Source organism: Phyllobates terribilis, unplaced genomic scaffold (assembly GCF_046119375.1).
Source record: "Phyllobates terribilis strain yellow unplaced genomic scaffold, ASM4611937v1 Scaffold_1764__1_contigs__length_213708, whole genome shotgun sequence".
Lineage (NCBI taxonomy): Eukaryota > Metazoa > Chordata > Amphibia > Anura > Dendrobatidae > Phyllobates > Phyllobates terribilis.
Genome location: NW_027364524.1, coordinates 186,750 through 213,709, shown reverse-complemented (window position 1 = coordinate 213,709; position 26,960 = coordinate 186,750). Strand labels below are relative to the sequence as shown.

The window sequence follows — 26,960 nt, the reverse complement described above, 5'->3', positions numbered from 1 at the left end:
GATACATTCTTCTGAGCTGGGTATCTAATCCTATCCTGCATGATACATTCTTCTGAGCTGTGTATCTAATCCTATCCTGCATGATACATTCTTCTGAGCTGGGTATCTAATCCTATCCTGCATGATACATTCTTCTGAGCTGGGTATCTAATCCTATCCTGCATGATATATTCTTCTGAGCTGTGTATCTAATCCTATCCTGCATGATACATTCTTCTGAGCTGTGTATCTAATCCTATCCTGCATGATACATTCTTCTGAGCTGTGTATCTAATCCTATCCTGCATGATACATTCTTCTGAGCTGTGTATCTAATCCTATCCTATGTGACACTGTTGAGCTGTGTATCTAACCCATCTAATCAAGACACATGTAATAACCATTGTTTAGTATCTATATCACATTACCATATTAATACATTTTTTGACATTTTCTCAACAGGATTGTTTGAAGACATAAGAGCAGAAGAAGAGGAGGTGAATGAATGCATCCGGAAGCAGAGATGGAAAAACAACGTGCCAAGAGCGAAAGACATATTGCTGCAATGGAGGAAAAGATGACCCGGAGAATGAAAAAGGATTGATGATTGATGAAGAATGAAATGAATGTGTATTTAGATAATCCTCTTGGCTTCAATATTCACTAAGCAGCTTTTTCATTGATCCCTCCTGCGGTTTCTGGTAGCTCGGGGAAGAGGGCACCCCCACCACCATGTTAAGTCAATGGTAGGAATCAATGGCATTTCCCTATCTCACTTTCACCTGGATTTTTCCGGAACCGTGGGTCCGATAAACAATCCGAGATATACGTTCTGTAGAGTGGACCGTCAGCTTTCCAGGGATTCATATCCTATGTGAGAGGCATCTTGTACCAAGGAGCAGCACCCCGAGAGCCGTGATCCCCCTCTGACCAGGCGGCCCATGTCTGCTAAATGAGGTTACCCACTTTCCAGTGCTGACATCTCGACTTGTGAAGGTCCAAGATGGCCCAAACTTGCAGTGTTTATAAGAAGTCACGGCACGGCTGTAGGGTTCCTCGGCCACACGGCTGCGGCACGGTGAACATACGGCTCTTGTTCAGCCATATGTTTGTCGTGATTTTTTGCGCCCCCATGCTGCTGACCCATACAAGTCTATAGGGCAGACAGTACGGCCATATTTTCTGCCTGTTAACAGAGGCAGTAAATACGGTAGTGTGAACGCAGCCTTATACAAAATATATTTTGTTTTCTTGTTTTGGGTTTTTTCTATTTTATTCAATATCTACCTTTTTCTACCTAAAATAAAGCAAAATGAAGTTTTTTATTTCATGATTCATTTGTTTATGGGTACACATGTTCATATACAGTTTAGTAAGCAAAAGGTGTTCAAAAACCGAGTATCTAAAAATGAAGATTTAATAGGTTGGGTGATATTAATCCGGAACAGTGCAAGTGTCTAGTAAATGGGAGCAGAACAGTATTAAGTACAAGAAGTCATATTACCACTCAACCATTCCATCTGCCAATGTGTGTGTTTGTCTAAAGGAGGTGTGAGGAATAGTGTAGGCCTGCCTCTCTTTAATTTAAAACCCTGATAAGGAGGACAATAAGTGAAAAGACCCCCACCCCTCATGTGCAGCTGCATTTGCTATTGAGTCTTTTACTCATATGTGCTTAGTTGCTTTGCTGCTAAGAAAGCTATCAAACTATTGATTAATTCTTAATTTTTTTTGCTATTTTTCTATCTTTTTTTCCTTATTTTGGTCACTGGACTTGGATATTTCAGTCATCTGCCTTTCTATTCCCAGCCTGAGGGGATAAATTCATATTTTTTTCAAAGGCTTACCTTTACGACACCAAGTTCAAGCTACAGACATGGAGCCTGCTTCCAAAGTGTAAGTTTCCTTACATAAAGCATATATGATGTTTTATTCAATGTGTTAAGCAGCCAGCTCCATGCTCGGGCATGGACAGTACATGACTTATAGGGGGTTAGTGTCATTTTTTGGGATATCTTGTGGCTAAATATCAGAATGCACTTTCTGGTCCTATGAAAATCAACTGTGTATTTTAATTGATAAACTCTAACCCTCTTATATAACAGGCACAATAGAACTCCAATGACCTGTCCATTCTGCCTCAGTCCCGAAAAAATCCTCTCTACACATCTGCGCAGAAAGTGCATGAAACACAAATCAGATGAGGAGATAAAAGCAGTTTTGGCACAAGCCAAGAAAACCCTTCTCAATATTGCTTCTAAAGGCACCATCTTAGATTATCAAGACGTCATGTCTCTGGGATCCTTGGAGAACGTTGTGCCCTTTCTGGAGACCAGAGGATTTGTAATAGTGAACAAACCAACTGTGGCCAGGTAAGATCTGACAGTGTGCTTCTAAGTCTTATATCCAGAACCAACCTTACGTCAGTTGCAAGAGTGTCTTTTATACCCCAACCCCCAAATCTATCCCACCCTACCAATTATAGTTAATAAAATATAATTTATACTAGTGCCTTCACTTGTTGCACTCACTATATTTAATTGTCCTATCAATAATGTCATCTAGTCAGTACTTGTACACCAACACCTAAGGCCATGGAATAAACTTCCCAATATGCTGCATATATAAATACTGTGCAGTGAGAATGAGGGGAAATCATTCAGTGACCCCTTGGTGTTCATGGAGCGGTGTCCATCTCCCTCTCTCTATATAACAATTTATAGCAGATAGTGAGGAGATGTTGGGCAGATGTGATGTAAAGGCCTTGTATCTGTGCTTTATTCATGTGGTTGTCATTGACTCCTTTCTTAGCACAGAGGACATGTTGGAGCCGCACACAGCAGGTATCACACCTGGATATAGTAGCGGCCATTACTCTTGTAATACTCCACATAGATCTCCGGCTTCTTTACAAACCTATTTGAATCAAGCGGCCAGTAATTAAGTAAATACATGACTTTAATTTGCTGTTCCCCTCAGCCCCTGACAATACATCCAATAGCAGGGCAGTGTGTCTCCTCTTTATACCACACATCACTTCTACTACATCAATTAATGAGCCTTTTTCAGACATGTTTCTATGTCATTAATTGCTTTTAAAATACACAACACAGACCACAGCAATTTATGGCAAATTTAAAGTAGTATGTAAAGTTTATTAACCTTGTGTATAAATGTTAGTATAAAAACATGGGTATATGCACAACAATATTATAAAAGGAATATCAGCCAGTTTATATAACACAGTAATGGCGAACCTTGACACCCTGGCTGTTTTAAAACTACAACTCCCAGCATGCCATAACAATGTGCAGCAGTTGGGGCATGCTGGGAGTTGTAGTGTTACAACTGCTGGAGTGCCAAGGCTAGCCAACACAACTCAAATTGCATGTATGAAGTCAGGTTGTCCCTTGTCCGGCCAGCCCAGATCTTCTCCTTCTCCATAGTCTTTTCACGCCATAATCAAGAAGAAGTTCAGTTCCTGGAGCAATGTCTTCCATTGCCTCAGATAATATTATGGGAATTGTCTCGCCCTTCATAGGTTTCTGAACCGGCTTTAGATTGTCTCTTTAGCGTGAGTGGTTTATCAGGCGTCCAAATATTGAAGGCATTTGTAAATGGCAGTCGCAGGGCGCCTGGGTGGCATTTATGCACATTTTATGTCCTTTCTCATAAAAGAAGAAGATATAGCACTTTTCACCTGTAATGTTTCTTTGTATTTCCATATTTTCCTCCCTTTAAGATACCATGGTAATGGCAAACAATGTCACCTTTTTTAAAGACCTTGGTGGACCTATGGATTTTCCACCCTTTTTTGTGATCCTAAAAAAAACACAAAATTTTGATGGGTCACTTTCCAGGGTGAAGGTTCATTGCCTGAGAGCCTGACAATCGCACAAAATAGGGTGCAGGATTCTCTGGCTCTCAGTGGGGATGGGATCCACAGGTCCACAGATCCTGAAACAACCCGGTGACACAACTTCACATTCTTTGTGGGAGTGTGGAACCCTGTTTGCACAATTCAACCCCCCCAAATACTCACCCTGCTTATATATGCATGCTTACAAAAGTTTTTTTTCTAATTGATAGGAATGTGCAACAAGAACATGCATCAAGGTCTGCATCCTCTGTCACCTCCTTGCCACAATGCACAGTTAATGCTGCTGAGGATCATGATGATGCCGTACCTGGCCAAGCGGATTTGGAGGGAGATGTCACGCTGTTTCCTCAGTCCTCTACAGAAGAAACTGAGGTCAGTGAAACTCCAGAAGACCCAGGAGAAAATCAGATAGATGGAGGAGAAGGAAGAAAATATGAAGAAAGTACAGCTGAAGTAGAGGAAGAACAATGTGAAGAAATGGAGAATGAAGAGACACAGAGGTCAGGATACAATTTATGCAATATGTATGACTTAAGTGCTATCAAGTGATTAGCGAGTGCATACACAACTACTTGATACTTGGTTGAGCAGGCTGCTCAAGTACCCTGTATACTCGATCAAGTACCACATGTGCTTGAGGGTGCTGCTCGAGTGCCCTTCTCAAATCATTGCTGCCTATTATGTGACCAATGAGCGGGGATTTTAAGGCCTAGAAGCCAAAGCACAGAAGATGAAACGCATATTGCATTTCATTCTCTGCACTATGTGCTTCTATGGTACCCGACTGGTTTGTTGCTCAGATGTTTCTGATTCAACAAACTATTAATGGCATATGCATCACTGTGTGTCAGCGAATGTCCTGTTGTATGATGTGCCAGGAATGTCACTCATTATAAAGTGCTTTAAGGGAAGTTGGCAGTTATAGGGCAATATGCAGGCTGCCCACTTCCTAATACTTCATCCACTTATGCTTGACATGTTCTAATGAAATGTGGCATGCTTGGCTGTTAGCACTATGACACGTAACATTGACATTTCCTCTATCACAGGCACTATTCAGGGCAGCAAGGCCCAGGTGAATGCAAGGATGTATTCACATTGTGGCTGTCTTGGCTCCTCTACAGCTTCCTAGGCTTCAGGCCTAGTGACCTGCAGGTTATTGCAGCAAACAGTAGGGATTGAATCTGTAGCCCATCTTTCAAGTGCTTAGGGGTGTTTTGTATGGATTCTGGAAACAACCCTTACCACTATAATTGCACCCCTTAACAAACTTTGGGACTGAGGCACCCTGTTTATTTGCATCGGTCAAACCCTATAAATGCCTGCATTGCATTTATCTCCATGCTCACATCATTTTTTTATCTTTTTATAGGAGTGGGCAACAAGAAGATCGATCAAGTCCTGTATCTTCTGTTGTCACATTGCCACAATGCACAGCTGATGATGCTGTGGAGCCTAAAGATGCCAAACATGGACAAGTAGAGATGGAGGCAGCTAAAGAAGTGGAGGATGAACAAAGTGAAGGAAGTGAGACCGAAGAGACATTTGATGAAGACACACAGAGGTCAGGATACTATAGATGCAATGTTTATGTCTTTTAAGTGTTACATAGTGATAAGTAAGCATGCTTGCCACTATTAAATACTCGATCGAGCATCATGGTGCTCGGGTACCTTTGCTCAAGTTCAACAAGTGTTTGAGGGTGCTACTCCAAATCCCTCCCTGCATCATTGGTGTCTAATAAGCCATTAATGAGTGGGGAATTAAGACCTGGAAGCTATACTGCAGGCTGGTCTGATGCACAATTCTTTGGGATTTTCACTTAATTCCACACTTTCCCCTGTGCCAAGCATAGGGTGTATGTTTTAATACTTGAGTCTCCCATAGACTCCGATTATAGTTTACTCGCTACTCAAGTTGATCACATCTGAGCATTAGACTTGCCTGACTCAAGTCTCAAGCTCATCACTAGTGCTACAGAATGAATCAAGTCTGATCTGTTGTACTTTTCTCCCAAATTATAGAGTACTGCAGACAAAATGGTCAACTGATACAAGGAAGAAAATGAAGATAGCCGGGTTATACAAGCGACATTCAACACGTGAACCAATATTGATGGGCTTTTCTCAGTACTTGCAAAAATCACTAATGGTAACCCACTATAAACAGGAGGTTGAAGACGTGGCAAGATTTCTTTACTACATGAACGCACAGCATGCAAGTTTGGACTTTGTTAAAGACATTGAAAAGGCCAATTCATTCTTCAACAAGCTACGAGATCTGAAGCTTGCAAATCAGACCATCTTCAATTATCTGAAACATGTCCGGAGGTTCCTGACATACCACTTGAAATCGACCAACCTATTTGAAGACAATGCAACGCTGTTTAACTCCTGCAAATTCTTTATAGAGGTCACAGAAGATATCCAGAAGAGGTTGAGCAGGGGTATTTCAAGAGAAGTGGTGGGAAAAAGGTAAATTAATGTCAGCCATTTTTAAAAATCTAATTTTTTCCATAATTATAAAAGTTTTGCCTAATAAACTATTTTAAACTACTATGTTCTTATCATGCAGATTGGAATTTGTGTGACTGAGCATGAGGCACTCAGTAAACTGAAATGTGCTTAGGTGTCAATATATAAATATCCCTGATATAACTTGCCATAGCACAATGGGAGGCAATCAGACATCATTAGCAAATCCTAAACATTCATAAGTGCAAAATATTAGCATTTTCCACCATCAGCCATAAGATTACTAGAGTGATAATATGTTCATCACTATGCTAAAACGAACCTGTCTCACCACCTTCTGACGCCTGTGATGAAATGTGCACTTGTTATTGCATCTTATGTTTGATCTATTACTACTGTATATATATTTTCAGTATAATAAAATTATATTGTTTACTCCTTTTTCTAGATATCAGGCATTGATGTCTTCGACTAAGACACCCCGGGAATGTCAGAGGGTTTTAGATGCCGCAAAGCCAAGCTTTTTGAAGTCTATCCAAAATGTCAAGCACTCCAAAGTCTCAACTAAAGCCACTAAGCTTGAAATTCTCAATTATCTGGAGGCCATACTGGTCTTAAAACATCTCCAAAGACCCGGAGTAGTACAAAATATGAGTGTAAGTAAATTTTCTTTCTATCTACTTATTAATTTTATTTTACTGTCTCTCAAACATAACTCTGTCTTCACTCATAGGTTTCTGAATGGAATAAGCGGATACCGAACAAATATAAGGGAAACAATCTCTTTGTTATTGGAGTGAAGCATCATAAAACATCATCTCAACAAGTCGCAACATTTGTGTTGGATGAGGAAGAAGAAACAGTAATATTTTTAAATATATTTCTTACAATACAGAGGTTTAATGTTTTTCCCGTCACTGATTTTTCTATCTTTTTACAGTGGTTCAATATCTACTTTGAAAAAATAAGACCACAGTTGACATCAAGCTGCATGCCCGATGACACATTTTTCATAAACACCTCCGGAAAGAAGATTTATAACGTATCCAATGACATCAGACGTCTTCACGAAAAGTAAGTCTTTTAGCGCCAATATATTTCTTAAACTCTAATAGTAGGGATAATTATTTTATATCTTTTTCTTTTTTTATTTCTAGATTCAAAGTTCCTATCATCAGCAGCCAGCTTATCAGGAGGGTCTGTGAAACCTCAACGCTTTCCAAATTTTCAGACTCGGAGAAGTGTCTTTTTGCAAGATATTTGTCTCATACAAACCTTACAGCTGAAAGAAGCTACAGAGAAAAGACGCTTACCGACATATGCCACGGTCATGAGCTTGTTACGCAGACAGGACTTTATAACGGTGATGAGCCCATAGCTAGCACCTCACGGTAATATATTAAGAAAGGGGCAGATGATGATTGCTCTGTGGCATTTATTATTTTTGTTTGCCACGTATAATAGCTTTTGTTTTTCCCTTGTCTGCTGAAAAGAAATCAAGATGCAACAGTGATGCAGCGAAGACAGGATGACAGTCATAGGCCTGAAGCTGCTACCTCAAGGTAATGTTTTGAAAAGGGTGTTCAATCCTTATACAATATAAAAAGGATAGGTAAACTGGAATTTTGGGGTCAAGAGGATGAGGATGAATTTGGGTGGCTTAATCCAAATCAGATTTCCACAACTTTGGAGAGAGGTTCAAGTCAGAGTACTGTCAAAAGGATGCAACGTTACCTATATTCTAAAATACACCGCCATCCTTCTACTTGCTGAGAAGCATAGACCATAGGTTTCCTATCCTATGAGCAGATTGTTGCAGGATTGTGTCCAAGAGGGTCTCCACAAGGATTGAATGAGAGCTTGGTTTTTGGGGGGTCAAAAGAAACATAGCAAACATTGTTGGGTATGATCACCAAGTATAATACTTTTTGCTTCTCTTGTCTGCTGTAAAGAAATCAAGATGCAGCAGTGGAAGAGACTACAGACGAAAGCCAGGAAGAAGATGAAGATGCCGCTGACCAAGAAGAGTCAAGTCCCCAAAGTGGGCAGGAAGAAGAGTCCGAAAGTGACATCAACGATGAAACGTACATTTCAAGGTTGATAGAACCTCAAAAATAATACAACTGTTCTAAAGTAATACATGTTTGCATGCAATGTTACATTATGCTTTTTTCATTTCAGTGCCAGAAAATCATTGTCACAAACATCTACCAGGTAAGGAGACAAGCAATCTGATGGCATTCACTTTTGAAATTCAAATGCTATAAATGATTTTTCTGACACTAATATGTGGCTTTTTTTTTTTTTCAGAGCTGTAAAGCGAAAACAAATTTCCAAAAAAAAGACAGACAGTTGTCCTACCCATAAGCTGATGTCTAAGGAGGAACATTTTAAAAGATTTACTAAAAAATATCCCATTACCCTAGAGAAGGATGTGCCATCACCGAGCATATGTAGAGAGGAGTCCATTACTTATTGGCGATACTTTGGTGATCGATGGAGGAAGATACAGAACAAAATGCGAGTCAATCATATCACTGGTAAGAGGTTTAAATCTTTACCATTTTTTATGGAATCTTTTGTAACATGATAATGTAAAATATTCAATTATGTGTTCTTTATAGGAATGCTTCAGAAAAGAAATCTCAAAATATCAGGAGTAGAAAGACACATCCAAAATCAAGGCTGGAAAAGGAACCTACCAAGAGTGACTGATATATTGCATCAATTAAAGAAATGATTACTAAAATGGTAAAAAATGGGTAAACATGCAGTAGATGTGTAAGTGCATGTGCACCTGTGTGCTTTGGAGAATTGTTCAATTCAGCAGCAGAAGAGATTTGTGAAATGTTACACTCAAATAATGTATGCCTTAAACTAGGATTTAATATCAGTATTTCATGTATTTTTTTCCCTATAGATGGAGGAAGAGCCATATGTCACAATGAAGATTCCAGTCCAGATGGAAGAATTAAGAGGACGCGAGATGTCACAATCAATTGGATTTTGCCTCAGGGAAGTAAAGTAGTTGTTGTAGTTAGTGATGGTTGAGCACCAAAGTGCTCGAATGCTTGATAGTCAAGCTGGACACCTCGCAGAGAATCCATGTGCTTGACTTAAGTACAAGCAACATTAGGGTCTATAGGAGACCCAAGAATTTTTCCAGACACCCTCCACTTGGTAGAGGGAAGGATGTCTGGAGAAATGTAAAAACTGGGGACCGCCTGCCCCAAAGTCTCCCTTCCCTCTGGAGCTCACCAGAGCCACAAAGTGCAGCCTGCAGAGCCGAGGAGTGCAACCCGCAGGCTGCCGCAGCTCTTTACCTGCACCCAGAGCGCTGTTTAATAATCACCTGACACTCTGACTTCTGAGATCTCTTACCTGTCTATAAATTCAAAGGCATTGATGATGTCACAGTCAAACACCTCTTCTTGTATCCATATAAAGGCTGTTATGTCCCAGTCATGAGACCAGTCCGTTAAATGTGACATCATCAATGCCTTTATGTGCATAGATGCGGAGTAATCTCTGATCTTAGAGCATCGGGGGAGTCTTGGACATTGGGGAGCTCCAGAATAAAGCCTGCGGGTAATCCCGAGCATTGCTGACGAGCACTGTGAAGATTTGAGTATCCAGTGGCTTCACGCAGCCTCATGCTCGCTCAACACTAGTTGTAGTCAAGCAGACGCACATCGATTGCATGCAGTTTTATCTTTTCTGTGTTTATTTTGTTCTCTTTTAGATCATCCTAATAAATCAATAGTATTCTGTGTAAATTAATTTTAGATCTTGCACGTCCACTTCAGACATGCCTTGAGCACAGCAGCGATGATGAGAAAGGTGACCCATGCTTAGGCCAAATTCAACTTGGCAAATGAAGCTTCTATGGAAATCACTACTGACCTGAGCTGCTGAGATGAAAGATGTCTGAAGTGTCCTAAAATTCTTTCATGGCCATCAAATTCTAAATTTTAACAAGCTTCTGTTGCAATACTTAAATATTGCGTTAAATCCTTATCATATTACCATGTTACTACATACTATGATTTGCTAGGATGATGTGGGTTCACCCACTAGTTGCCCAATGGACTACCAAAGAGCTTTTTTAGCCCTTTATGCTGATCCGAGGCAGCACCCTGTCAGATTCTTAGCATTTACATGCCTGAACATGGCAGCATATCATATTTTGCTAGAGGCTCTGCGTCTATCACTGCCCTTGACCAACAACCACCCGAGGAGCTGCATATCTGCAGAACAGTGACTTCTTGGGACCCTCATGTAAGCCAATTGTATAATCGTGGAATTGTTGAGCATTATATGCAGGCTATTCATTTTTTTCTACAGGTTCTTGGCAACTAGAAACAATTTTGTCTAATTCCATTTTCCGTTTTTGCTAGGACAGTCTATAATCGCTGCTATCATCCAGGAGACCTGCAAAGCCATATGGTCCCAGCTACAGCAGACCCCCCCCCACCACAGACCAATGTCTGAAAATTGTGTCTGGCTTAAAGATCCATGTCGATTTTCCAAATTGCATTGAGGCAGTGGATGGCCAGCACATCTATGTTAAAGAGCCTCCACTATCAGGGTGCTGGTACTAAAAATACAAGGGATATTTCTCAGTAGGACTGTTGGCTGTAGTTGACAGTGACTACACATTTGTATTTGTAGATGTCAGGAGCTCTGGAAGCTGTGCAGATGCTGGCATCTTCAGAGCTTTGTGGAAGGGACACCATCTGCAGTCAGAACAGCTGCCTCTTCCTGATCCACACACTCTTCCTGGATCCAGTGCTCAGCCTGTCCCATATGTCATGTCTGCTAAATGAGGTTACCCACTTTCCAGTGCTGACATCTCGACTTGTGAAGGTCCAAGATGGCCCAAACTTGCAGTGTTTACAGAGCTAAAGTAGAACTACACAATGAGTGGTGGCACTTGTTCATAGCAAGAGTGGTTCCAGTACAAGACATGTCTAAAATTGGTACTGTTTGCTCCGGTTCTGAAGGTTCAATCGAAAAACAGAGAAACACTTTGAAGCAATCACTCTCCCCTTTCAAGGGACTCCTCACATGTGTATGTATGCCATTTCCCTGAGAAGCAGCATAATAATGCTCTTTATAATGCCCCATGCAGTGCTTCTCCAGGTGGTAGAGGAGGGGGCTGTCTACTGTCAGTGACAGACAGACAGACAGAATTAGAGGATTATATAGTAGCATGTGTTTATGGCCATATAAGATATAATCATCATCATAACTGCCTTTTCTCATTCTTAGGTTTCTTACACCCAAAGACAGTCGAAAGATTCTTATTTCAGAAAAAGCCACTATGGACGGTATATTCACAAAGGCAGAATTGGGCGAGGAGTTGGACACTAAAGAAAAGATGCTGGCTTGTTTGTACCTTGAGGCCGTGCTGATGTTGAAGCATCTTCAAAAACCGTCCATCGTCCAAAATCTGACCGTAAGTTTTAATTGTCAGTTCAGCTCATAGACGATGAAATAGAGCATTTTTCTAAATCCAGTCACATGGCGGGACGGCCTCATTCCCCCTTCCTCTGCCTCCGTGCAGAGAGTGGAGTTAGCCGTGGCCACGATGTGAGTGTGACATCAGGGCATGTGTTTCTCAGACTCCCAGGAGCAGCCGGAGAATCAGATGCCATGATGCTGCATTCACATCGAGGCCGTGGCTGCCCCAACTCTCTGCACAGACAGAAAGGGTTAATTATGGCGCCCCGCAATGTGAATGGACATAGAAAAATGCTTTATTTAATAGGGAAATTTAACACCTGGAAGATGTCTCAGCACTGCACTTCTTCTTTAAGGAGTAAATTCAAATTTGCTGAATGGACATTTGAATACCTATTATATGTTACCCTGTATTAAATCATGTTGGTAAACAGGAAAGGCTTCTTTACAGTCAGAGCAGTCAGGCTGTGGAACGCCGACCACAAGAGGTAGTGATGGCCGACACTAGGACACCTATAGTAGTACTTCTAATCCGGGGGTCTAGGACTGATCGCCTTTCTAGGGGTCAAGAAGGAATTTTTCTCCCATGATGCAAATTGGCTGAATGTCTCCTGGGGTTTTTGCCTTCTTCTGGATCAACAGATTTAGGTACAGACATTTTAGTAATACAAAAATAAAACTAATTAAAAAACTATAAACTGGTTTATTTGTAACTGTAATAGTGCAGTAATAATAATCTGATAGATTGTACATGTACTGGTGAGATCTCTGGAAAACATGAAAAGAAGAAAAGAAAAGCATTTTTTAAGTAAATGCACCCTGTCTTCATCCCTTCTAAGTGGAGGTGTATGATCAATGATTCTAAATTTAGCATGCTTTTCAGAGTGTCCATTGTCTATAAAAGTGTTTTCAGACAGGTAGGAACTTGGCAAAAATAAATAAGACATATACATACACACACTTGCAAACACTTTATTTACAAAAACACCTTTAATCCTTCTTACTCTTCAGCTACTGATGGACTGATAACGCCTAATGACTGGGGTGAGGAGAACCTTTCTTTTTCAACATGTCCAATCACAAGCCTTAAACCACCTACCTATGAAGCAAATAAAAACTGGGACACTTGAAAGCATTGCACCAGTCTGGCTGGAAGCTATTGCTTGGATATCACTTCTGCTATTTTCCTAATATTGCTTTTTTTCAGAGATTGATATTGCCCTTTTGGACACTGCTTCCAGAAGATATATTGGTTTTCTTACACTTTTGGATACCAAACTTCAGTTTGAAGCGCAAAGTCTGATAAAGTAAGTTCAAATATTTATTCTCATGGAGTATATATATATATCCTTTATGTAATTGAATAAATATTATCAAATGTTAACAACTATTGGTCATAAAATAGCCTTCAGCTAAACCAAATATTTTGATAAATTAACATTAGAGTGTACCTAGTGATTTTGGTGTAATTGTGTCTATCTATGTACAGGAGGCTGTATACATGGGGTAGGGTCAGTGTATGTATATATAATCCACAGGTTCTCCATATAGCCTGTCCCCCTCCCCAGGTCCAACACGCAGCACTGCGTCTCCCTCCACAGGTCCGACATGCATACAGCATCTCCCTCCCCAGGACATACATAGATACTCTGTATACAGTGGTTCCAGTTCTGGAGTGTATACAGGGGGTTTGGTCCAGGGATTTGTATACAAGAAGTCTGGAGGATATATATATCCCCCATCTTGAAAAATAATGGCTCTCCTAAACAGCCCAGCATGGTGGGTGAGGAAAAAAGGAAATATATTTTTAATTAATTATATTTATATTTCCTTCTCTCCTCACCCCTGCTGGGCTGATAACCCCTAATGAAGGTGGTGAGGAGAGCCATTCTCTCCAAATGATGCTTCAACATCAGCACGGCCTCAAGGTACAAACAAGCCAGCATCTTTTCTTTAGTGTCCAACTCCTCGCCCAATTCTGCCTTTGTGAATATACCGTCCATAGTGGCTTTTTCTGAAATAAGAATCTTTCGACTGTCTTTGGGTGTAAGAAACCTAAGAATGAGAAAAGGCAGTTATGATGATGATTATATCTTATATGGCCATAAACACATGCTACTATATAATCCTCTAATTCTGTCTGTCTCTTCCATAATAACTCAGCTTTCCATTACCTATTGCATTTTTTTTTCTTGTGTGTCTAATTGTGTATAAATATGTGACTCTTCAGATTCTGTGGACCTGTGCAACTGTAGCTACTGATTCTAGCTAGCATGTCTTCAACAAAAAGCAGTGTTAAAAGTTTTTGCAAGCTATGCAAAACTTTTCAGCTCAACCTACATTCACATCTGAAGAAATCTTGTATGGCTACAACTTCTCCCAATGAGCAGCTTGAAGTTTTTAAGGAAGCAAAAAGGAAGCAAAGAAAGGTCCTCAATTTCCTGACTGCGGTTCCATACGACTCACTGGACTATAAGAAAAGCAAATTTGAAAATGCCAGTGACTTTTTTGCTGATTTCTTGGAGAAACGTGGGTGCACAGTCTACAATAAACCATCTACAAGGTAATTATATTGTTCCTTCTATCTTTATGTGAATCTGGGTGGTTATGGGGGTAGCAGATATAGTTCCACGGTACATGGAGTGGCAGTGTTGGAGGCATCTTTACCCCGGGTGACTTAGGTCTTTTTAGTACCGTATTTTTAGCTTTTTAAGACGCACCGGATTATAAGACGCACCCCAAATTTGGTGATGGAAAAGAAAAAAAAAAATAATTTTTATTATTAAATGGGGTCCGTCTTATAATACCAGTGTCTGTCTTATAATAGTTGGATATATATACTAGGATGGGGGACATAGGGTATATACAGGTTGGGGGTTATATAAACTAGGATGGGGGACATAGGGTATATACTAGGTTGGGGAATGTATATACCATATGTACCCCATCCTAGTATATACCAGGATGGGGGTTATATATACTAGGAATGAGGATATATATACACTAGGATGGGGGACATATAAACCAGGTTGGGGGGATATAGATGTCCCTCATCGTTGTACATAAAAAAACGCGTTCTTAAAAAAAAGCGTACTCCAGCACAAATTCTAACGCACTAAAAAGCAGTGTGAACAGACCTTTTTTTATTTTTTAAACTGAATTAAAAGTGTTTACTGTATTACATTTGTTCAGGTATGTTCACATTGCTTTTTCTGTACCAGAATCTGTGCCAGGAAACATGCAAAAGCTGCATCACATTTCAATAAAGACAGATTTGTGCAATGAAGAAAAATAAAAAATCTTAACTCCTGCTCCATGACAGGTGACCTGTACGCAGCAAGTTACTGTAATGATGAGATGCTGGGAAGTAGATGTGAGGGGCTGGGGGTGGAAAGCCAAGCGGCAGATATGAAGGTCTGTACAAAGTATCAATGCATAATGCAGATTTACATTCATCTCCTTAGGCTGCCAGATTGTGAGGCTGCCGGCAGCAGCAGCAGCGGTGAACCATCTACGTAAGTTCTATTTACCATCAGGTCCAAGTACTGTATTAGTAACAGATGAAATATAAGTAAGCATGTGCAGATATATCTGTGTATATCAGTAATTTAATGGGATAACAGGGTGCACAGAGGCTGTGTGGATCATGTGTCCGGAGGATATACACATGCCTACTCAATGTATGTTGCATGCATTATTAGACGATTACTACCCACTAGTCACTGAGCAGGTATGCAGGGTGGTCCTGGGGGCCGGCCTCATGTCCTCTTCTCCTCCTGGTTGAGTAGTGTTACATATACACACAATGTGTGCTATACATCAGGCCAGTGAATCTCTTCTGGGTCTCCACACTGTGTGCATATGCTGTGACTCAACCAGGAGCGTGGGGAGGGGGTCCTGCAGCCGGCTCCATGGAGCCTCAGAAACCTGATAAGCGCTTTTTTTTGTGTAGTGATGGGTGCTGGGGGGGGGGGTTCTCTGGCCAAACAAGGTGGGGTGCTTTTGGTGGGTGGGAAGTCCTCATCTTATCACTGGTCATGCGGCAGGGATGTCCCTGTGTATGGATAGTGTTAGGATCTTGATCAATGGCGTAACTGGAAGCTCATGGGCCCCAATGCAAAGGCTCCAACTGAGCCCTCAATTGTTGCAAATCTGTAATAGCGTTAGTCTTTCTGTAGGCCAAAAGGGACTTTTGTGGCCCCCTAGCCACCAGGGCCCACGTGCGATTGTAACCCCTGCACCTATTGTAATTACGCCCCTCTTCTTGATACAATAGAAAATTATGTGGAGAGGATACTGGATATACAGGTATCTGACACTAATTATGAGCTAACAGTTCTCTACTATGTGTCCCAATATGTGTGTCTATATCTGTTTCAGGTCTCACCCTCGAAAACAACTGGCAGAGGCTGGGATGTACAAGAAACATGATATAAAGTCCCCTATGCTGACAAGGTTTAAAACCTATTTACAGGAGACCCATAAAGAGATTTCTGTTGAGGCAATGGTAAGTTTGATACGCTGTCAGGTTACATGTAGTTGATGAATACTCCTTAAAGAGACTAATCCTAATGTATGTGTGTTTAATTTCAGGTAGACCATGTTGCCAAATTTCTGTATTTCGTCAGTCCGGAGGAAATCACCCTGGACTTTATAAACGAATTTGATAAGACAAAGGCATATTTTGATGAACTGAGAAAGCAAAATACTGAAAATACTATTCAAAAATACCTACGAAATGTGCGCCAATTTGTAATTTTTGTGAGAGACAACTGTCCTGATACCGTGGATGAGGAGGAAACAAAAACAAATGCAAAACGTTTTTTAGAGGAATTAAACAAGATTCAACAGGGACTCCATAAGAGACGTAAAGGCATGAAAAGGGGGTAAGTATAGGAGTCTTTGCTTGGATAATTTCCGTAAATTACAAAGTATTCATAAGAATGATTAAGTGTGAAAGTAACTTTTTTTTTTTTAAATCACATACAGGTTGGCTCCCCAGCCAATCAGTAATCTAGAATGCTGCAAAATCCTAGAAGTGTCTAAAAACCATATCAACACCATATTTAAGAAGGCAAGATCCCATCAAATACTCTCCAACAATGAAAAAGTTCTAGCTGGATCATACCTCAATGCACTCCTCATATTGAGACACAAACGCAAGCCATCGGTACCCAAAAACCTAACGGTAAGCAACTTATTATCATACTATTGACAGACATGATGTTGTAGAAGAATGGAAGACAGCGTCTCACAGATGGGTGCAGTATCAAAAAGCACTTTATTCCGCTCACAGCGCACTTTTTGATACTGCACCAACCTGTGAGACGCTGTCTTCTGTTCTTCTACTATGTACCTGTGACTGGGTGGACTCCCCGGATGAGACTTGCGCCACGACCCTTGAGGTATATGAGGACTTCAGATTGCTGGGTGCTATTGATCACCAAACATTTTTGTGTAGATATGATGGTGTGTCATATGCAATGTATTTTCTATGTTTGTTATCCAATAGGTAAAACATTGGCTGCAAAAGAAAGAAGTAAAAGACCGTGAAGAAAGAAAATTTGTAGCTGTTTACACAGGACGCGATATAGTTATACTGGACAATGAGGAGGAGAAGGTACGTGTTAGAAATCCTTGGAGGAACATGAAGAGTATATATTTCAGTGTTCTACATAGATCAAATCCATAATTTATTGTTTTACTCTAACAGCTTTTTACAATATATTTTGAAAAAATACGGCCGACACTGGATAAAGCGCAATCAACCACCGTCGAGCAATTTTTTCTTTCTCAATCTGGCCAAGGTTTGAAAAATCCATCAGGAGACCTAATGCGATTCCATAACAAGTAAGTGGAAAGGGGGAGAAACACAGGTCCTTATTTTTTAAAATAAGACAAAGTGAAAATATCTAAGATTAAATAATAACAAATAATATTTATTATATTAATTATAATATTAATAATAAATATTATACACAAACTGTCTGCTGCCCATAGAAACCAATCTGAACTGTTTCCATGTCCTAAATTGCTCAGGTAAAATGAAAGTTGATCTGTGCTTAGTTGCTCTAGGCTACTAATAATGTTTACTTTAGATTGTATGAATACATTTTCAATATAGTCTTAGTGGCCCTTTACCCACTAATAATATTCATTTATATAGCACTATTAATTCCAAGTCGCTTTACATACGTTTGCAACCCTGTCCCCATTGGGGCTCACAATGTAAACATCCTATCAGTATGTGTTTGGAGTCTGGGAGGAAACCCAGGCAAATATGGGGAAAACATACAAACTCCTTGCAGATGTTGGGATTTGAACACACCAAGGACAACATCTGCAAGGATGCAAGGCTGCAGTGCTAACCACAGCCACCCCGCCTTGTTTAAAGTGTTTGTCTGCAGTGAAATCATGGCCATACAGTGCCAGGTTTGTGGCTGGGTACAAATGAACCAATACATCCATGATTTCACAGCCATCAGATCTGCCGACCAATCTTTGAACACATATCTCTGCATGTAAAGGGGCCTTTGCCCATACTAACAATTCCTTTCTTCTCAGGTTCAAGCTGCCCGTTATGACGTACCAAAAGGCGATTTCTGCATATAAATATTGGGCAGATGAGATGCCAAAGGACACTCGTTCCCTCACAGCTGCTTATGTAAACTATGAGACCCTCAAGCACCAGATTGTCTTCACAGATTTAGTTGAAGGAATGAAACAATTGGTGAAAATGGAGGAAAACAAGGAAGGAGAAACATCTGGGTAAGAGTCCTAACCGAGGCTGGTTTCACATCTGCGTTTGAGTGGTGTGCGTTTGTATGCATAGCAATCCTGATGCATCCTGATGCAGACCTTCTCCCTATACTCAACATAGGAACGCATCCTGATCAGGATGAAACGCCAGTGTGAAAGCCCCCTGAATACACAATCAGCCCCACCAACCACCTTCTGTAGCATCAGATTTGAGCAATGACTATTTCAGTTCAACGGTCTTATTCATTCTAGTGATTTCCCTGATGTTTCCTGAGCTAATTTTGAAAATACACTATATGACAATGTCAAGAGAAACAATAGAGGCATTTACAAAGCTCAAATCATAAAAGTCCTTGAAAAACCTTTTAACATACCTTCTCTTATTTTGACTTCACAGAGAAAGTGTCTCCAAGAGGCCAAGGAGCAGCGCTGCCCAGGGATCGGACAGCAGTGAAGGGTCGAGCACAGAGGGCCACAGTGAAGGGTCGAGCACAGAGGGCCACAGTGAAGGGTCGAGCACAGAGGGCCACAGTGAAGGGTCGAGCACAGAGGGCCACAGTGAAGGGGAACAAAGCAGTGATGAGGAAGAAAGCAGTGATGAGGAAGCTGTGTGTCCGCGCAGTTTGTTGTTTCGGAAGCTGACAGCTATACACCGAGTAGCAATACACAGTTCTCCACCTACAATAAGAGAATGTAGAAATGTAAACCGGGAGCATGCAAAATTTCTGCAAAAGAAATGGCTCTACAATCAGAAAAAATTAAGATCAACAGATGCTGCTGGTAAGATTTTAAAGTTTACACCCCCCCCATTCCAACCTATCTACAGTAGATGGCACTGTTCCAGGCCTATGCTTATATAGAAAATATGTGTGCTGATTATTCTAACATTTTTATTTTTTTCGTATTTAGAATATTTCAAGACAGTCCCCAATGAAAAAGAATTGTTTAAGTATGCAAAAGAACGGGGATGGGGCACAAATGTTCCAGACATAAAACAAGTGAAAAGCGCTTGGAAACCCCATGAGCGAAGGCACAAGCCCAATTTTCAAGATGAGGAGATCAAAGAGCTTGTGTTAACACAGAAATGGAAGGGACTAATTATAACAGAAGACATTGGCAAAGGTGGACGTACCGTAAAGACCATCAGTGCTTTTAAAAAGGGTCAAGTGATATGTGACTATCACGGGGAACTTATGGACCATCAAAGTGCGGAAAAGCTGCAGAAAATGCTGACCGGACCATCATATATGTACTTTTTTCAACACAAAGGCCGAAAATTATGCATTAATGGCTCCAAAGCGCCTTGTGATTGCCATCCAGATATAGAGTCCACTTTTGGAAGGCTGATCAATCATAAGCCCACCAATTTCAATCTTCACACAAAGGTTTGGTCATATGGAGATGGGTCACCAACAATTCTGTTTTATGCTAATCAAGATCTGAAGCCAGGAACAGAAATCTTCTTTGATTATGGTGTCCGAAAAAATGATTTTGGAGAAGGGGCGGAATTAGACTGGCTAGACGAGTAATATTTTACATGGGTTCTATCCCTGCATCTGACCCGCTGTTCTTTGTATCTGTGTACTTTATATATTAGCTTTATGGGTGGACAAAGGGGCAGTTGACTGTTATATTATTGTAATTTGTTTTTTCAATAATAAAGTTGGTATTTTACTGTTGAAGTGTTTGTACTAGGACTTATAATTGCTTCTCAACTACTCTGTCCATCCAGGTTGCTTCTGACCAGAAAATGTGACTGCCTCAGCCAATCACAGGCCATAGTTAACCGGATTTACCCAAAGTCCATTTTCCCTAAACTGGGTAAATCTAGTTAATTTGTAGCATATAGCGCAGAAGATAACCAAAGTCCATTTTTCCCTAATCAGGTGAACAACTGCACCATATGATACTACTTAACCGCATTTACTCAAAATGAAGGGACTTTGCTGGTTTTTTAGACCCTGGGTCACTTCCACTGTTAGAGGTGCGGGCATTCAGGTGTCTGATGCCCGTCCCTGCTGGCCAGGGGGGACGACACCATCACCAGCAGCCGCGTCCCAGCTGGCCAGGGGGGACGACACCACCACCAGCAGCCGCGTCCCAGCGGGCTAGGTGGGAGACGGTCTCTGGTGGCTCACGCCATACAAATACACACATATACATATATACTCAAACCAAGGAAGAAGAGGGTAGCCGGGTTGCATTATACTACTTAACCGGAATTACTCAAAATGAAGGGACTTTGTCGTTTTTTAGACCCTGGGTCACTCCCACTGTCAGAGGTGCGGGCATCCAGGTGTCCGGAATAGGGGGTGCGGGCATCCAGGTGTCCGGAGTGGGGTCAATAAACTTTGGGTACATCCGGTTAACATCTGCACCATGTTCTGCTAAGTAACGGGATTAGGGTGAATAAACTTTGGGTACATCCGGTTAACATCTGTACCATGTTCTGCTAAATAACCGGATTTACTCAAAATGAAGGGACTTTGCAGTTTTTTAGACCCTGGGTTACTCCCACTGTCAGAGGTGCGGACATTCAGGTGTCTGTACCCGCTGGCCATCGGGGGCGACACCACCACCAGCAGCCAAGTCCCAGCTGGCCCGACACCACGACAAGCAGCCGCGTCCCAGCTGGCCCGACACCACCACTAGCAGCCTCGTCCCAACTGGCCAGGCGGGACGACATCACCACCAGCAGCCGCGTCCCAGCTGGCCAGGGGAGGCGACACCACCACCAGCAGCCGCGTCCCAGCTGGCCCGACACCACGACAAGCAACCCTAACCCTCTAATCCATTCCAGCTCCTTAATTTTAAATAAATGTACCCCATCACCATCCCTTCTAAGTGGAGGTGTATGATCAATGATTCTAAATTTAGCATGCTTTTCAGAGTGTCCATTCTCTATAAAAGTGTTTGAGACAGGCAAGTCTAATCACTTCTTTCTGATTGAGTCATCATAGGTATACTTTCTGGTCTTGAAATTGAGCATAGTCTCGCCTACATATAAAAGATTGTAAGGGTATTGTAAGAAGAATCATGTATTCCGATGAACACGTAAGGTAGTGGTTAGAATTCCTCCACTAACGATGGTGGAACACATTGCGGCAGTAGATACAGTTCAGACACGGAAAACAACCAGTCCTGTGCTTCCCAGTTAAGGGACTTAGGATTGATGTCTTTTGAGACCCTACATCCGATCAAACTAATCTATCCTTAATAAACTTAGCACGCTTCTATGAAATCAAAAAAGATAGCTTCATCTCTTTAATCTGAGGTAAACATCTGTCCAACATAGGCCAATGGCGTTTAATAATATTCACTATATCCTTGCTCTCCTCACAAAAAGGTAATCACGATTGGTATTCTTTCCATAGATTTCTCTTTATTAGTTGCTCGATCGATATTCCTCACCTTCTCTTTCCATTCATCTAAGGGTTTTCTAGGATATTTCTCTTCCCTCTAAACGTCCTGGTCATTGACTTCAAAAGATGTATCACGTCACTGAATTCATACAGGACTGTGGTAATGGGATTATCCACTCACAGATATTTGTATAAGCCCTCATCTATAAAGGCCCTGATGAATTGTTCCATCCATGTTTCATCTTCCTTAAAAATCGAAAATTAGGGTCCCTATTTAATTTTTAATAAACCATTCTGATAATTATGAATTTATTTCTGCTATATATTTAGCTGTATCCATGAAGAAGACCACAACTCCTTTGTTGGCCGGATTGATTGTAATGTTGACATCCTGCATCATCAATGCCATATACTCAGCGCTAGTAAGATTTGGATGTCTAAATTGGTCTTCATTATGGACCGCTTCAACACCTCTATATCCCTATTCACAGATGCTATATATGCCTTAATAGCAGGGGCATTCACAATAGGCACAAAATCACTTAGAGAGCATAAAATCTTGTCATTTAAAAGTAGTTTTACTTACTACACCAATCGACTGTTCCTTGGTATTTTTACCATACTGATATTTCGGCTTTATAAATCTAAAAAAAAATAAAAATTAATAAATAAATAATCTAATCTAAAGAGCTCAGCTTCTAATCTAAACCAATTGACATGAATACACTGACTATATGAAAAACCTTTGTTAAAACATTAATCTCATTCTCAGAGGACTTTAGAAGAAAGGTTTACTACCAGACTTTTTATCCTCACTGTTCTGTCCCAGTGGATTCATCCAATCTGTCCTTTTTGGTCCACAATGGTGTTTTCTTCCTCTTCTTCCAATCCTCTGGTATCTTCCATTTTGCTCAAGTCTTTCTAGAAATATGATGTAAAACAAGTAAGGCATCATAGTTAACATCAATACAGTCTCTAGAGGGTTAGCAGCTTTTTCATTGATACCTCCTGCGGTTTCTGGTGGCTCGGGGAAGAGGGCACCCCCACCACCATGTTAAGTCAATGGTAGGAATCAATGGCATTTCCCTATCTCACTTTCACCTGGATTTTTCCGGAACCGTGGGTCCGATGAACAATCCGAGATATACGTTCTGTAGAATGGACCATCAGCTTTCCAGGGATTCATATTCTGAGTGAGAGGCATCTTGTACCGAGGAGCAGCACCCCGAGAGCCGTAAATGCTAAATGAGGTTACCCACTTTCCGGTGCTGACATCTTGACTTGTGAAGGTCCAAGATGGTCCAAACTTGCAGTGTTTACAGAGCTAAAGTAGAACTACACAATGAGTGGTGGCACTTGTTCATAGCTAGAGTGGTTCCAGTACAAGACATGTCTAAAATTGGTACTGTTTGCTCCGGTTCTGAAGGTCCAATAGAAAATCAGAGATAAACACTTTGTAGCACTCGCTCTCCCCTTTCAAGGGACTCCTCACATTTGTATGTATGCCATTTCCCTGAGGAGCAGCGCCCCAAGAAGCGAGCCACCCCTACCTGGTAAATGCTAAATGTGAGTCTGTGATAGTGAGTGCCGTATTTGGCACATTCTATCAAAGTCTCACACTAAAGATCTGCATCTGAAAATGCTCCTCCGACTTTGGGGGGCAGATCTCAGCAGCTAAGGGAGCAGACTGCAAACGGACAGAGATGTATTTAGATAATCCTCTTGGCTTCAATATTCACTAAGCAGCTTTTTCTTTGATCCCTCCTGCGGTTTCTGGGGGCTCGGGGAAGAGGGCACCCCTAGCACCATGTTAAGTCAATGGTAAGAATCAATGGCATTTCCCTATCTCACTTTCACCTGGATTTTTCCGGAACCGTGGGTCCGATGAACAATCCGAGATATACGTTCTGTAGACTGGACCGTCAGCTTTCCAGTGATTCATATCCTGAGTGAGAGGCATCTTGTACCAAGGAGCAGCACCCCAAGAGCCGTGATCCCCCTCTGACCAGGCGGCCCATGTCTGCTAAATGAGGTTACCCATTTTCCAGTGCTGACATCTCGACTTGTGAAGGTCCAAGATGGCCCAAACTTGCAGTGTTTACAGAGCTAAAGTAGAACTACACAATGAGTGGTGGCACTTGTTCATAGCAAGAGTGGTTCCAGTACAAGGCATGTCTAAAATTGGCACTGTTTGCTCCGGTTCTGAAGGTCCAATAGAAAATCAGAGATAAACACTTTGTAGCACTCGCTCTCCCCTTTTAAGGGACTCCTCACATGTGTATGTATGCCATTTCCCTGAGGAGCAGCGCCCCAAGAAGCGAGCCACCCCTACCTGGTAAATGCTAAGTGTGAGTCTGTGATAGTGAGTGCCGTATTTGGCACATTCTATCAAAGTCTCACACTAAAGATCTGCATCTGAAAATGCTCCTCCGACTTTGGGGGGCAGATCTCAGCAGCAAAGGGAGCAGACTGCAAACGGACAGAGATGTATTTAGATAATCCTCTTGGCTTCAATATTCACTAAACAGCTTTTTCTTTGATCCCTCCTGCGGTTTCTGGGGGCTCGGGGAAGAGGGCACCCCTAGCACCATGTTAAGTCAATGGTAGGAATCAATGGCATTTCCCTATCTCACTTTCACCTGGATTTTTCCGGAACCGTGGGTCCGATGAACAATCCAAGATATACGTTCTGTAGACTGGACCGTCAGCTTTCCAGTGATTTATATCCTGAGTGAGAGGCATCTTGTACCAAGGAGCAGCACCCCAAGAGCCGTGATCCCCCTCTGACCAGGCGGCCCATGTCTGCTAAATGAGGTTACCCATTTTCCAGTGCTGACATCTCGACTTGTGAAGGTCCAAGATGGCCCAAACTTGCAGTGTTTACAGAGCTAAAGTAGAACTACACAATGAGTGGTGGCACTTGTTCATAGCAAGAGTGGTTCCAGTACAAGACATGTCTAAAATTGGTACTGTTTGCTCCGGTTCTGAAGGTCCAATAGAAAATCAGAGATAAACACTTTGTAGCACTCGCTCTACCCTTTCAAGGGACTCCTCACATGTGTATGTATGCCATTTCCCTGAGGAGCAGCGCCCCAAGAAGCGAGCCACCCCTACCTGGTAAATGCTAAGTGTGAGTCTGTGATAGTGAGTGCCGTATTTGGCACATTCTATCAAAGTCTCACACTAAAGATCTGCATCTGAAAATGCTCCTCCGACTTTGGGGGGCAGATCTCAGCAGCTAAGGGGGCAGACTGCAAACGGACAGAGATGTATTTAGATATTCCTCTTGGCTTCAATATTCACTAAGCAGCTTTTTCTTTGATCCCTCCAGCGGTTTCTGGGGGCTCGGGGAAGAGGGCACCCCTAGCACCATGTTAAGTCAATGGTAAGAATCAATGGCATTTCCCTATCTCACTTTCACCTGGATTTTTCCGGAACCGTGGGTCCGATGAACAATCCGAGATATACGTTCTGTAGACTGGACCGTCAGTTTTCCAGTGATTTATATCCTGAGTGAGAGGCATCTTGTACCAAGGAGCAGCACCCCAAGAGCCGTGATCCCCCTCTGACCAGGCGGCCCATGTATGCTAAATGAGGTTACCCATTTTCCAGTGCTGACATCTCGACTTGTGAAGGTCCAAGATGGCCCAAACTTGCAGTGTTTACAGAGCTAAAGTAGAACTACACAATGAGTGGTGGCACTTGTTCATAGCAAGAGTGGTTCCAGTACAAGACATGTCTAAAATTGGTACTGTTTGCTCCAGTTCTGAAGGTCCAATAGAAAATCAGAGATAAACACTTTGTAGCACTCGCTCTCCCCTTTCAAGGGACTCCTCACATGTGTATGTATGCCATTTCCCTGAGGAGCAGCACCCCAAGAAGCGAGCCACCCCTACCTGGTAAATGCTAAGTGTGAGTCTGTGATAGTGAGTGCCGTATTTGGCACATTCTATCAAAGTCTCACACTAAAGATCTGCATCTGAAAATGCTCCTCCGACTTTGGGGGGCAGATCTCAGCAGCAAAGGGAGCAGACTGCAAACGGACAGAGATGTATTTAGATAATCCTCTTGGCTTCAATATTCACTAAGCAGCTTTTTCTTTGATCCCTCCTGCGGTTTCTGGTTGCTCGGGGAAGAGGGCACCCCTAGCACCATGTTAAGTCAATGGTAAGAATCAATGGCATTTCCCTATCTCACTTTCACCTGGATTTTTCCGGAACCGTGGGTCCGATGAACAATCCGAGATATACGTTCTGTAGAGTGGACCGTCAGCTTTCCAGTGATTTATATCCTGAGTGAGAGGCATCTTGTACCAAGGAGCAGCACCCCAAGAGCCGTGATCCCCCTCTGACCAGGCGGCCCATGTCTGCTAAATGAGGTTACCCATTTTCCAGTGCTGACATCTCGACTTGTGAAGGTCCAAGATGGTCCAAACTTGCAGTGTTTACAGAGCTAAAGTAGAACTACACAATGAGTGGTGGCACTTGTTCATAGCAAGAGTGGTTCCAGTACAAGACATGTCTAAAATTGGTACTGTTTGCTCCGGTTCTGAAGGTCCAATAGAAAATCAGAGATAAACACTTTGTAGCACTCGCTCTCCCCTTTCAAGGGACTCCTCACATGTGTATGTATGCCATTTCCCTGAGGAGCAGCACCCCAAGAAGCGAGCCACCCCTACCTGGTAAATGCTAAGTGTGAGTCTGTGATAGTGAGTGCCGTATTTGGCACATTCTATCAAAGTCTCACACTAAAGATCTGCATCTGAAAATGCTCCTCCGACTTTGGGGGGCAGATCTCAGCAGTTAAGGGAGCAGACTGCAAACGGACAGAGATGTATTTAGATAATCCTCTTGGCTTCAATATTCACTAAGCAGCTTTTTCTTTGATCCCTCCTGCGGTTTCTGGTGGATCGGGGAATAGGGCACCCCCAGCACCATGTTAAGTCAATGGTAGGAATCAATGGCATTTCCCTATCTCACTTTCACCTGGATTTTTCAGGAACCGTGGGTCCGATAAACAATCCGAGATATACGTTTTGTAGAC

At 41.8% G+C, this 26,960-nt stretch overlaps 2 protein-coding genes and 1 long non-coding RNA gene across 3 annotated transcripts; 2 read left to right on the top strand and 1 right to left on the bottom strand.

Annotated features, from left to right (window-relative positions):
• Positions 1-2,084: 2,084 nt before the first annotated feature.
• LOC141245137 (uncharacterized) lies at positions 2,085-7,074 on the top strand (the record flags this gene model as incomplete). The annotated part of the gene is made up of 6 exons (XM_073669047.1): positions 2,085-2,351; positions 4,069-4,359; positions 5,232-5,423; positions 5,884-6,333; positions 6,782-6,993; positions 7,067-7,074. Coding segments are annotated over 6 exons (1,420 nt in total), but the record flags the coding sequence as incomplete, so codon positions are not given.
• A 6,952-nt stretch (positions 7,075-14,026) lies between these two features.
• LOC141245139 (uncharacterized) lies at positions 14,027-20,548 on the bottom strand. Its single transcript, XR_012308984.1, has 3 exons — positions 18,930-20,548; positions 17,153-17,320; positions 14,027-14,266 (listed from the first exon to the last, which is right to left on the bottom strand). It is a non-coding gene; the product is annotated as an uncharacterized lncRNA (long non-coding RNA).
• On the top strand, positions 14,040-20,237 carry LOC141245138 (uncharacterized). Its single transcript, XM_073669048.1, has 10 exons — positions 14,040-14,359; positions 15,261-15,311; positions 16,177-16,303; positions 16,390-16,682; positions 16,786-16,984; positions 17,309-17,416; positions 17,510-17,646; positions 18,361-18,564; positions 18,953-19,335; positions 19,465-20,237. Exons 1-10 carry the CDS (start codon positions 14,070-14,072, stop codon positions 20,082-20,084), a joined length of 2,412 nt encoding a protein of 803 aa, XP_073525149.1. The 5' UTR covers positions 14,040-14,069; the 3' UTR covers positions 20,085-20,237.
• Positions 20,549-26,960: the final 6,412 nt, after the last annotated feature.

Bases quoted from the DNA above. Each gene is read 5' to 3' on its own strand.
- LOC141245138 (XM_073669048.1), top strand. From the start codon at position 14,070: ATGTCTTCAACAAAAAGCAGTGTTAAAAGTTTTTGCAAGCTATGCAAA. The intron at 16,683-16,785 runs GTAAGTATAGGA...AATCACATACAG, and splicing joins CGTAAAGGCATGAAAAGGGG to GTTGGCTCCCCAGCCAATCA. The intron at 16,985-17,308 runs GTAAGCAACTTA...GTTATCCAATAG, and splicing joins CGGTACCCAAAAACCTAACG to GTAAAACATTGGCTGCAAAA.